Below are 12,719 nucleotides of genomic sequence, written 5' to 3'. Positions count from 1 at the left end.
CGCAGTTTTGAAGCCTAGTTCAAAACTGCGACACTTCATTTTGGATCGGAGGGAGTAGTGAATATGAAAAATAATACTGATAAAGTTTATGCGTTATTTTCAATTTTATTTCATACTACTACCGAGGTGGAAAAAAAATGATGCACTCCATAGTCCATGATATCCCACTAGTTACAGGGCTCTGCCCATGCAAATTGCGAACACAAGAATAGTATTCACGCAGCAGCGCTGGCTTATTATGTTTCTGCACCAATGGCTTGGCCTTCCCCCGCAGCAAGAGCTCCCAGCTTGCCGCCGGCTGCAGGCGGCGGGGCGTCTCCGAGCGGAATGAGGCCCTTCTCCCTGCAGGTGCGGATGGCGGCGTCGAACATGTCCTCGGCGGTGTACCGGAAGCTGAAGCCGTGGTCGAGGAGCTTCTTGGAGGAGAAGTGGATGGGCTGGAGGTCGTCGTCGACACCTGCGAACTTCTGTGGGATGCTGTACTCGGGGAACCTGTCCCGGAGCATCCTGGCGAGGCCGTGGATGGTGGCGTCGTGGGAGGAGCAGATGTAGCGGCCGTTGGCCTCCGGGTGCTCGAAGAGGAAGGTCATGGCGTCGCAGAGGTCATCCAGGTGGACCAGCTGCACCTGCTTCAGGATCGAGTAGTGGGCCTCGTTCCCCGTGATGAGCGCGAGGGCGGTGACGAGGCTGGGCGGCATGCCGGCGCTGAGGAACGGGCCGACGACGAGCGTGGGGATGATGCTGATGAAGTCCAGGCCGTTCTCGCTGGCGTACTCCATGGCGGCCTTCTCTGCCAGGGACTTGGACACGAAGTACATCTGCAAAACCCGACTCGTTGACATGTTATTATTGCTGCTTCAGCATGTAAGAGGCAGAGAAGAGAAGCCTGCTGTCGTCTCACCCATCCTGTCATCTTGACGCGGCGGCAGAAGTCGATGTCGCTCCAGTTGTCCTGGTCGTAGGCTGGCCGCTGCCGCTCCTCGATGTTGACGCTGCCGGCGGAGGAGGTGAAGACTATGCGTTTCACGGTGCCAGCCTCCTTGCAGGCCCTCATGATGCTCAGCATCCCTTCCACCGTCGGCTTGATCACCTCGTTCTGCATTCAGTTTTGCATCCGTATTAGTACTATATATGTGTTCATTCATTCTACGTACTTTCCTCGGGGTTTTTCATTCAGTGGACCCGCATATAATATTTACTTCGGGGTCTTGGGAGTCGAAGTCCATGGGCGTGGCGACGTGGAAGACGCCGGTGCAGCCGGCGATGGCGTCGTCGAAGCTGCCTTCCTCGCTCAGGTCGGCCTTCCAGATGGACAGCCGCTCCTTGGCTCCGGGAAGCTCCAGCAATGGCTTGTTCTTCTCAACGTTGGCTGAGACAAAAACGCAAAAACAAATTACGAATGCGGTCAAGCTACCTCGTGAGTCGTGTATGAGTTGGCGAGAGGAAGTGAGAGAGACGGAGACGGAGGGAGCGCTCACCCGGGTCGCGCACGGTGGCCCGGACGGTGTACCCGACCTGGAGGAGCTTCATGACGAGCCATGATCCTACGAAACCCGACGCTCCGGTCACCACCACCGGTCCTTTGTTCCCGTCCATTGTCTCTCCCTTCATCTCTCTATCGACTTCCTTCTTGAGCTTTCTTTCAAAGGCCCTTCCTCTTGCTGCTGCTTTGGCCACTTGCTTCGTTTCGTTGACTATATATAAGAGAGTAGAGAGCAAGAGCGGTCCAGAGGCAGTGAGCAGTGCGCGAGGCGAGCACGGGAGTGAGCCCTCGTGCCGTTGGTACCTAATACGGAGTAGAGCATTACCAGTAGGTAGGTGCATGGCACGTGCACCCACCGGTTTACGTTTGAAACGCCGATGAACACGGAGTAGTACGGTAGTGCTTTTTTTGAGACCGCGAGTAATTTTGCTGGTTGTTGCGCGCAGCCGCCACGCCGCCAGACCGCAAAGCCACCGGACACAAGGCGATGATGGGCGACGCGGGAGGGAGCTTGAGACGTGACTACCGTTCAGCCAAGTACTTTTTTTACGTGCCCATCTCCTATCGAGAAATGCGGGTCTGAACACGACGACAGCTACATATTTCTATCGACGACAGAGCGACGTCCTGATTCAGAATCAATCAGCAAGGCTTCTTATGGAGTATTATGTATTAGGCCTTCTTTTACAGGAATTTTGTAGAAATTCTGAAGGATAGAAATTTTCCTAGGAAAATTTCTTTGAAACACTTTGGTCTGTAGGAAATTGATTCCTATGCATATGTAGGACAAAAATCAATCATTCACATTTCAAAGAAAATAAAATATTATTCTAGACTCAATAGAAAAACTCCTATTCTATGAATCAAATGATATCTTTTTTCCTATAGAAATTGAGATACACGTCATCGCATTTCTTATGATTTCCCTATTCCTGTGATATCCCTATATCCTATGAACCATAGAAGGCATTAGAGCATCTACAATCGAAATTGCCTAATCCGGGTCCCTACACGTCTGCGGACGCGTCCGAACACGCCCGCGGACAATGGCTGGGCAGGCCTCAAACATTGCCATTTACAACCACAAACTCTATTTTCAAACACCAAACACATGCAAACACATGCACGTCGATCATTTTGATCAAACATAGTTCAATGCATGCAAATACAAAATTTCAAGCTCGGCGATGTTGGGAGTTTCCATTGTGGATGTAAGATCCGTGTCGGGCTAGCGGGGTTGGGGGTTTAGTCCCGCCTCGAGCGACACAACCGTCTTAAATAGCCACGTCATCCAAAATTAGTAAGTTTCTCTCTCACTCTGAGTAGGGACATAATGCATCATTTATGAAGGATATGAACTGTCACTAAAAGAGATACATAGTGTCAGTTCATACTCTTCACAAAGTGAGCATTGATGACCCTATTTTGTAAAAGTTAAATCATTTTTTCACTTGCCGTTTGTTCTATTTTGAATAATTTTTACCGCAGACAAAAATCCATCTGCATACGGGTTCCCATAGCCACCATTCCATAATGTGGCGGGCAAGGAAGAGGGACGGATTGACATGGGCCCTAATGGTCATTCCGAGTGACGGACGCGTCCGGGCGTCCAATATTCATCCTAAATTTGGACTGGATATGGGGAGTGCCGTCAGTCCAGGTGTTTGACCCGGTTGTGGGGAGCCTGATTGGGTGTTGTTTTTTCATCTGGTCAGTGTCCAGGTAGCCCGTATATAGAGGTCTGGTTGTAAATGCTCTTACTAGGCTGAAAACCGTCTACAATACTTATTTTACTGGTATTTCAAAGATGTGGGACGGGGGCTTTTCATAAAGTGACTTCTTCTTAACCAAACCAATGAGGTTTGGAGGTTGCGTACACCCACATTCTCTGCTCAATTTTACTCTTTATCTAGTTAAGTTTTTTTTAGGCTTTGCTGTGATGCACACATGACACAACTTTTCGTTTATATTCTTATTGCTCTTTTCAAAACCGTGTTCTATCCATTTTAGTCGGTCCACGTCGGTCCATCCATTTTAGTCGATCCGTGCCACCTGCTCATACTCCGCTGGCGAAGAGGTTTACCGCCTTGCTTGAACAATCTTGACGGTTTTTACTTCACCCTGGCTGCGGGACGATGTCAATCTGTCGGCATACAACCTTCGGCTTCTTCTCCGGTCTCATTATCTGCATTGCTATTATTGTGACTGCGAAGGGATATTAGAGTATAATATTTGACAGACATGTATTTGGTACTATATGATCCATATCCCTCTCCTTCAAGAGATGTACACATTATATACTCGTCCATGGGGCTTAGCGATACGAAAAACGATTCCACTAATTTACATTATGTCCGCTGTCATTATGAACTGCTGATTTATCTTTCGTAAACAAGTACTCCCTCTGTAAAGAAATATAAAAGCGTTTGGGTCACTAAATAGTGATCCAAATGCTTTTATATTTCTTTATGAAGAGAGTACTAACTAAACAGAACAGGGTGACAGTAACTTTTGACAGTGCAAAAATACTCCTATTAGTGAAGAGCAAACAGATGAACTGACGAGTTAGTTATCTGCACTCTGCCCTAACGAAATGCAATCTCTCCGATCATGACTAGCTAAGTGTTCCTAATTATCTGTCCATTCTCAACGCGGCAGCCGGCCTGCTCAAGCGCGGCCGAGAAGAAGGTACCCCCATCGATCCTCGAGTCCATGCACGGCGGGGAGAAGACGGAGATGATATCTCTTGGCGCCACGACTCCTTCCACGTGCCCCTGCTCGTCCACGATGAAGCTGCAGCTGCTTCCTGAAGCTGCTAGATTCTCCATTGCTTGCTTCAGGGTGTCGGACCTCCTGTGCGTTACAACAGGTTGCTGCACTCTGCTTCTGAGGCTGGGGACGCTCTGGCCCTCAGATTCCGATGAATGCTCCGTGCTGCATTTGTCATCCTTGTTCTTCAGCTTGACGAATTCCTCAGCACTCATGATCCTGATAAACAACGTGCAATTTTTATTTGTTATCAAAGTTATCTTCAGTCAAACATTGAGTGGGACGAGAAGAAAAAGAGAAGAAAACTTGCTTTCTGTTGCTGAACAAGGAGCTATCGTCCAACAGCAGGTAAACATCGCTGCACTGAATCATTCCAATCAACCGCCGAGTTTTTCGGTCGATGACTGCAACTCCTGTCTTCTCCTTCGAAAGAACACCAAATGCGTAGGCCACAATCTCATCCGAGTACACAAGAACAGGCTTGCTTGCATTGGCAAATCTGGCAACAAGCAAGTACATTACTCATAATAAGCGGTTCAGCTCGTACTTGTACTCATTTTCAGCACAGGGCTTACCTAAATACCGATAGTTGTTTGTCTGCGATTTTATCGAGCCATTCAAGACCACTTGATTGGAGAAGCAGCTCCATGACTGCATTCTGTAATGTGGTTCATTGACAGTTAGTTGCATGATTCAATTCTACCTTCGAAAGCATTGAGTATCAAATACGTACTCCTACCTGAGTAACAAATCCGTCAACACTGGAGTTGACCGACTCAACAACAGGTATCACATTGAGCCTGTGGTGTTTGGAGAAGAGCAGCATTGCATGGAAAAGCGTATCATGGGACCGAACGGGGAAGAATGGCTCCAACAGGAACAGCTTCGCTAACCAGGCGATCTGCTCGGTTCATCAGAGCAAGAACCGAGACCATTAGCAATCATACATTTCATTGGATTACATCCATTTCAGTGCAGCGATGAACATCCAGCAGTAGGCTATACGTTTGCAAAGCAGAGAAGAATGTACCTTGGTTTCTGCAATCTGAGGATGCAGTTTCAGACTTGAGAGGAAGTCGGAACTCTTGTCTTGTCGTTCAGTGCTCACCCTGTCAAGTTCCTAGGAAGAAGCAATGCAGCCGAAGAAGATGCTCAGACCTGGCTCTCAGTAAAACCACGCGACTAATAATCTACAGGTAGCCAAAACAAAATTACCTCGAGTGCCCATAAGACGAGGCTGGGCAAATCGACGTATCCTATGTCGCGGTCCACGAACTTGCCAAGGCTACGGTGGACCTCGTCGACGATCACGGCGCCGCCCGCATTGGCGGGGCGCATGGAACCGATGGCGTCCAGCACGCAGGCATCAAGGTTGAGCTCCAACGCTGCACACCAAGACGGCCATGACACCAGCAGACTAGACTGGCACAGGATGAGGATGCAAGAGAGTTTTTTTTTTTTTGAAACGAGGATGCAAGAGAGTGACATGCGTGCTCGGTGCGTGTACCTGGGGAGGGAGAGGACTGGAGCGCGCCGGAGAGAGAGGAGACGGGGATGTGGTCGAGGAACGACTTAAGCGCCTCGCTCCAGTACTCCCCTGACGCCGTCGTCGCTCCTCCGCTGCGGCCGGCCGCCGGTGCTGCTACTGTTGCCATCTCCATCTCTGGTCTGCCCCGTCCCTTGTCTCGTGCGTCTAGCTGCTTCTGGCCGTGACGGTTTCTGCCAATGTTCCTTTTGCTTTGCAGTTGCCGGGACACGTCTGCGGGTGCCGGGGACACGCGGAGCTTCGCGCACCGTCGCATGCGCATCGGTTGGGTAGCGACGGAATAGGATCACACAGCCGTACGTGTTGCATTTGGATTCGTCTCGCTTTTGCTTTCTTGCAGCAAATGAGTACACGAATCAGTGACTGTAGTACTCTATCAGTGAGTGATACAAATCCAAGCATTTAGTTTTCTTTATTTTCTGAAGGTGTAGCCTACCTATTTTTTGGTTTTTGTTTACGAAATAGTGTCTCCCATGTTATCACACTTCCCCCTACCGAACCAACTTAGCATCTCTAGTGGCAACCCACAAAAATCCCCTGGCATCAATTCAATTCGCGGACACAGATGTGGAGGATGCCATCCAACACTAGTCACATACATTTTAAACCGCATTTAAATTAATCGGACAAAATTCATGAAAACGGCCGATATTCATCAAAATTCAGATAGAAAATAGCATAAATCATTCCTACATAGCATGCAAATTAAGTCTAGCACAAAAATGTCTCTAATTCGACTAGATCCCGGATGTCCAACAAGTTTTTCAGGAACGGATCATGTCGTTCCACACATACTCTCCGTTTAACTTCATCCAACAGTGTGTGCACGTAAATGACCGTCTCTCTGTCCTGTGGTACACCACGGTGGCGCGTGTGAGCTACATATAATGTATAGACCAACATTGAGTGAATAAATCAATCAACAAGTTGAGCAAAAGGAAGCAAAACTTATCATCTCCATGTTCGCGTGCAATGGCCACCTTGCCTCGAACTGACTAATCAAGTTGCAAAACTTGATGACGCTGACCTGGATAGCGTGCCAGCGATACGACAACGACCTCACGTTGCGTGGTTGAATGATGTACATGTCGTAGGGCGCAATGTACTTTCGTGCATGGAACTTTTCATGCACTTGCTCCCGGAAGGGCTCCCCTCTGCTCCTGCCTATGAAATCTGCGGATACGGCCAGCCACGCATAGCACAACAACTCATCCTCCATGGTCGAGTAGCTCACCATCCTTCGTACTCTAAAAAATGACATAACATTTAAAAATAAGCTCAATGGCATTTGACCAAATACCCGTCGGGCGTGGTGTCCGCCATGGAGGTCGCCGACAGGGGGCGGAGTGTACCTGGGTACAAACGGCTCCAGGGTGGAAAACTCCGTCGGAATGGCGAGCGGGCGCGTCGGTGCTGGTTGTGGACGTCTGGCAATGCCTCTGTGGCGGTCGGAGAAGAACAGCTGCGGCGGCGAAGGTGGAGGGTGCGGATGCAAAGTAAGGGGAAGAAGGGGCGGAGTGGAAGGAAATGGGACCGGGAGGGGGGTTGATGGGGTGGGGGTGTCGGAGTCCTACGTTTCGCGTGTCCGGACTCCCACAAACCTCCCTCACCTTGTCTCCAATTTGCGGAAGAAATCGCGTTCGGGCCGCCCCGCGGACCGATACAGGTCGGTGTTGGATGGCTTCCCGGTCCGAACATCACAGTCCGAATGGTTGCGGGAGGTTTGCGGGTCCACCTTGAAGATGCCATTAGAGCAACTCCAACAAATTGTAACACCGTGAGGATCATGCTACAATAACCCTCTGTGATTAAGCTAATCATGTTGCTAAACAGGGCTTGATCACATTTGAATCACATTCCTTTTCAAACTCCTAATTCAAACTTCAATTAAATTTAAAAGTGGAAAATAAAAGTTTTTAAAAATTTAAACAAAAATGTTCGGGCCCTGCCAGAAATTGCACTGATAATTATTGTGAAGAAAACACATTTTTATAAAATACCTAAATACTTTTAAATAAAATAAAACAGAAAAGAAAATAAACAAATAAAAGAAAAAGCAAAAGAACACAGCAGGCAAAAAAAAAGAGAGAAGGCCCTCCCCCCACTGGACCGCTGGCCCAACTGGGCCGACCCCCGGCCCAGCCGGCCTAGCCCATCTCCCACTCCCCCTCGCCCCCTTCCCTGTTCCCCCGACCGGGGTCGGAACAGGGGCCGTCCCCGCCGCACCCCCTCGCCGGCGACGGGGAGGATAAGGGCGCCAGCTCCCCCCCGCCTCCTCGGGCCTCTCTCCCACTCGCCCCGCTCTCCTCTCGGCCCCTGCGCCTCCTTCTTTCCCCCAGATCCGCGCCGCTCTCTTCTTCCCCACGCCCGACGCGCTCGCCGCCGTTCCCGTCGTTCACACGGCCACCGTGCCCCAATCGCCACCTCGCCGTGTCATACGCCGTCGCCGCCCTCGACTACACCACCTCCGCCTCTCCGTTGAAGCTCGGAGCCACTGCAACGGCCTCCCCGAGCTCGTCTTCAACTTCGGACGCCGGCGACCCCCTTCTTCCCCGGCGCCGACCTGCTGCTCCTAAGCTCTCACCGGCCTCCGTGTGCCGCGCGGTGAGCCTCTTCCCCCCTCCTCCCCTGTCCTTTCTCTCTCGCGCGCCCCCTAGCTTCTTCCCCGCGCGCGCCCGAACGCCGCGCCGCGGAGCTCGCCGCCGGCGGGTCTCCGGTGACCTTATGGTCACGGGCTCAAGCCCGTTGCACTCCCCACCTCGCGTAGATGCCCCCAGCCCCTCCGCTTGCTCGATAACCCGCCGTAGCCTCGTTTCCGTCGGGCACCCGTGCGCGCCGCCGCCTCCGCCGCTCGCCGGCGCCGATTCCGGCCAAGTCCGGCGAAGCCCCGGCCACCCCTGGATGCGGCGCTGCGAGCCCTTTCGAATGGGCCTAGCCCCGCTCCTCCCCGAGCCCCGTAGCGCGATTCCGGCCAACTCCGGCGAGGGGCCGCCGCCGTTTTGGTCGCCGGAGTTGCTCCGGCGCCGGCCGCCGACGTGGCCGGCCTGGGGCCACCCCAGGGCCACTGCCAGTGGGCCCCGTGGGCCCCGTTGACTGGGTCCACCCAGTCAACGTGCTGACTGGGCAGGCCCAGCCACTGACATGCGGGCCCCGCCGCAAAAATAAAAAAAAGAAAAGAAAAGGAAAATGTTTTATAAATAAAAATAATTAATTAATCTAATCACTCACTGACAGGTGGGCCCAGTAGTTAATTAACTAAAAATTAATTAGTTTAATCTTCTGTTAACCCACTGTCTATGACAGGTGGGTCCCCCGTGTCAGTTTTGACCAGTCAACCGGACTGTTGACCGCTGACGTCACTCATATGTCATGCTGACGTCATATCCCTTTTCTGTTAATTAAACAATTCCAGAAATTCAAATAATCTTTGAAAATTCATATCTTTTAAACCGTAACTCGGATGAAAATGTTTTCTATATGAAAGTTGCTCAGAACGACGAGACGAATCCGAATACGCAGTCCGTTCGTCCACCACACCTCCCTAACCTATCGAACTAGCAACTTTCCCCCTCCGGTCCGTCTGTCCGAAAACGCGAAACATCGGGAATACCTCCCGGATGTTCCCCCCCTTCGCCGGTACCACCTACTGTCGCGTTAGGACACACCTAGCACCGTTCATTGTCATGTCACACATCGTCATGCTTATGTTTGCATTGTATTTACTGTTTCTTCCCCCTCTTCTCTCCGGTAGACTACGAGACCGACACTGCTGCTGCCCTGTTCGACTACGGAGTCGACGACCCCTCCTACTTGCCAGAGCAACCAGGCAAGCCCCCCCTTGATCACCAGATATCGCCTATTCTTCTCTATACTGCTTGCATTAGAGTAGTGTAGCATGTTACTGTTTTCCGATATCCTATCCTGATGCATAGCCTATCCTTGCTACCACTGTTGTTACCTTTACCTGCAATCCTACATGCTTAGTATAGGATGCTAGATTTCCATCAGTGGCCCTACATTCTTGTCCGTCTGCTGTGCTATACTATCGGGCCGTGATCGCCTGGGCGGTGATCACGGGTATATACTTATATACTACATACATGACACATGTGATGACTAAAGTCGGGTCGGCTCGTAGGAGTACCCGCAAGTGGATCTTTGTGGCGGAGCGACAGGGCAGGTTGAGACCACCTAGGTGAGAGGTGGGCCTGGCCCTGGTCGGCGTTCGCGGATACTTAACACGCTTAACGAGATCTTGGTATTTGATCTGAGTCTGGCCATTTGGTCTATACGCACTAACCATCTACGCGGGAGTAGTTATGGGTATCCCGGCGTCGTGGTATCAGCCGAAGCCTTCTTGACGTCAGCGACTGAGTGGCGCGCGCCGGATTGGACTGGAACGCCACTAGGCTAGGTCTGCTTCCGGCCGCGTACGCAACGTGCAGGTGTGCATAGGGCGATGGGCCCAGACCCCTGCGCGCATAGGGTTAGACCGGCGTGCTGACCGCTCTGTTGTGCTTAGGTGGGGCTGCGACGCGTTGATCTTACGAGGCCGGGCATGACCCAGGAAAGTGTGTCCGGCCAAATGGGATCGAGCGTGTTGGGTTATGTGGTGCACCCCTGCAGGGAAGTTTATCTATTCGAATAGCCGTGTCCCTCGGTAAAAGGACGACCCGGAGTTGTACCTTGACCTTATGACAACTAGAACTGGATACTGAATAAAATACACCCTTCCAAGTGCCAGATACAACCCGGTGATCGCTCTCTAACAGGGCGACGAGGAGGGGATCGCCGGGTAGGATTATGCTATGCGATGCTACTTGGAGGACTTCAATCTACTCTCTTCTACCTGCTGCAAGATGGAGATGACCAGAAGCGTAGTCTTCGACAGGACTAGCTATCCCCCTTTTATTCTGGCATTCTGCAGTTCAGTCCACTGATATGCCCCTTTACACATATACCCATGCATATGTAGTGTAGCTCCTTGCTTGCGAGTACTTTGGATGAGTACTCACGGTTGCTTCTCTCCCTTTTTCCCCTTTCCTATCTTTCTGGTTGTCGCAACCAGATGTTGGAGTCCAGGAGCCAGACGCCACCGTCGACGACGACACCTACGACACTGGAGGTGCCTACTACTACGTGCAGGCCGCTGACGACGACCAGGAGTAGTTAGGAGGATCCCAGGCAGGAGGCCTGCGCCTCGTTCGATCTGTATCCCAGTTTGTGCTAGCCTTCTTAAGGCAAACTTGTTTAACTTATGTCTGTACTCAGATATTGTTGCTTCCGCTGACTCGTCTGTGATCGAGCAATTGTATTCGAGCCCTCGAGGCCCCTGGCTTGTATTATGATGCTTGTATGACTTATTTATGTTTTAGAGTTGTCTTGTGATATCTTCCCGTGAGTCCCTGATCTTGATCGTACACATTTGCGTGCATGAGTAGTGTACGGTCAAATCGGGGGCGTCACACAAATCCTCCAAATCTTTTCTGTAAAACATGTTTGATGGACGATTGTAAATTTAGGGGAAGTTATCTCGAAGCAACTTTTCTCACTTCGCGTTAACTTCTTTCTCTAAAGTTTTTTAGGCCCATAATCTAATGATTGTTCATCGGGGCCCACCCGCCGGTGACCCAACGACAGAAGAATGACGACGCGCGCCTCCGCCCAATTCCTATTGTTCGAGGGTTGGAGCGCGGCGCCGTAGGGGAGGTAGCAGGAGGATGCGACCAATCAACTATGGTGGCGCGGCCAATCAGCAGCGATGGGGAGGAGGTGACGCATGGCGTCGACACCATAGGCGGACCGGGCCAGGGAGGAGGTGTTGTGGCAGGGGAGGTCGTCGGAGCGGAGAAGGGACGAGGCACATGATAGAGGACAACGGGGCGATACCATCATCGGCGGCGGCGCGGCTACCCGATGACATGACGGATGTGCGGGAGTAGAGGACGCCGGGGCGGGGCGGCCTTCAGCAGCGGCGCGGCTTCCCAACGGTGTGACGGAGGTGCAGAAGTGGAGGACGCCGAGACGAGGCGGCCTGCAGCGGCGACGTAGCGGCCCATCGGAGGCGCGGCTACAGGGTGGCGAAGATAGGTGTGGCGTGGCGGTTGCCGAAGTTTCGCCAAAAAATTACGGAATGACTATATTTCCGTATATTTGTGGGATGGTGGGAGTGTTTTTATGGGACCCCGTAAAAAATTCCGGGCTTACGCGATCTGTTGGATAGACTTTTTTGCCTCAACTGCCCGTAGCGTTAGCTATTTGATGAGGTTTACAGGAACGGTAGGACTTGCTCTTACCTCTCTAGTTAAAATTATCTAAACATGCCTACCCACTTGCCTCTCTACTAAACCAGCCACCTAACCCTTATAAATGGCGGCTCCTCATTGTCATTTTTAGACACAAGCCCATTCCAAATTAGGGTTTCCTAACCCTAATTCCCTAACAACCACCTCTTCCCTCAGCTGCCACCCCTCCGCCTCCAAATCTACCACCCTCATAATCTGGACTTCGTTCCAGATGCGGGCTTCAGGTGATGTTGCGTGCGTCGATTTCGGGCGGTACTGGACATGCACTAGGTCATAACGAATCTAATGGACATGGTGACTGGATCGAATTGGTGCTCACCTCGCTAGAATCATTGGAGTTGTGGCAGCACGGTTCATGTCATCATGGACGTGCGCCGAGGCGTCTTCGGACGCGCACTCGGTGTCAAGACAATGCAAAATAGGGGGGGGGGCAAACGGTAGTGTCGTTTGCACTATCTCATCGGAATTTCGCCGAAGGTGACGACATCAATGGCAGCGATGATGGGTTCTATTCGAGCAGCCCAGTGGCGCTCGAGGTAGGGTTCTAGAGGAGAAATGTAGATGGCGGCATGAACTTTCAGGGGACATGGAGGCCTGGCCGAGATCATGCAGGAGG

At 51.5% G+C, this 12,719-nt stretch overlaps 2 protein-coding genes across 2 annotated transcripts; both read right to left on the bottom strand.

Moving 5' to 3' along the window:
* Positions 1–74: 74 nt before the first annotated feature.
* LOC109757643 (dihydroflavonol 4-reductase) lies at positions 75–1,770 on the bottom strand. The gene is made up of 4 exons (XM_020316464.3): positions 1,479–1,770; positions 1,200–1,369; positions 902–1,096; positions 75–818 (listed from the first exon to the last, which is right to left on the bottom strand). The coding sequence occupies exons 1-4, from the start codon at positions 1,609–1,611 to the stop codon at positions 237–239; spliced, it is 1,080 nt and encodes a 359-aa protein (XP_020172053.1). The 5' UTR covers positions 1,612–1,770; the 3' UTR covers positions 75–236.
* A 1,959-nt stretch (positions 1,771–3,729) lies between these two features.
* LOC109757645 (SNF1-related protein kinase regulatory subunit gamma-1) lies at positions 3,730–6,060 on the bottom strand. Its single transcript, XM_020316465.4, has 7 exons — positions 5,760–6,060; positions 5,468–5,637; positions 5,283–5,372; positions 4,992–5,153; positions 4,828–4,910; positions 4,563–4,751; positions 3,730–4,471 (listed from the first exon to the last, which is right to left on the bottom strand). The coding sequence occupies exons 1-7, from the start codon at positions 6,058–6,060 to the stop codon at positions 4,102–4,104; spliced, it is 1,365 nt and encodes a 454-aa protein (XP_020172054.2). The 3' UTR covers positions 3,730–4,101.
* Positions 6,061–12,719: the final 6,659 nt, after the last annotated feature.

The sequence above is a fragment of the Aegilops tauschii genome, chromosome 3, assembly GCF_002575655.3.
Source record: "Aegilops tauschii subsp. strangulata cultivar AL8/78 chromosome 3, Aet v6.0, whole genome shotgun sequence".
Taxonomy (NCBI): Eukaryota; Viridiplantae; Streptophyta; class Magnoliopsida; order Poales; family Poaceae; genus Aegilops; species Aegilops tauschii.
This window is presented reverse-complemented; position numbering and strand designations above follow the sequence as displayed.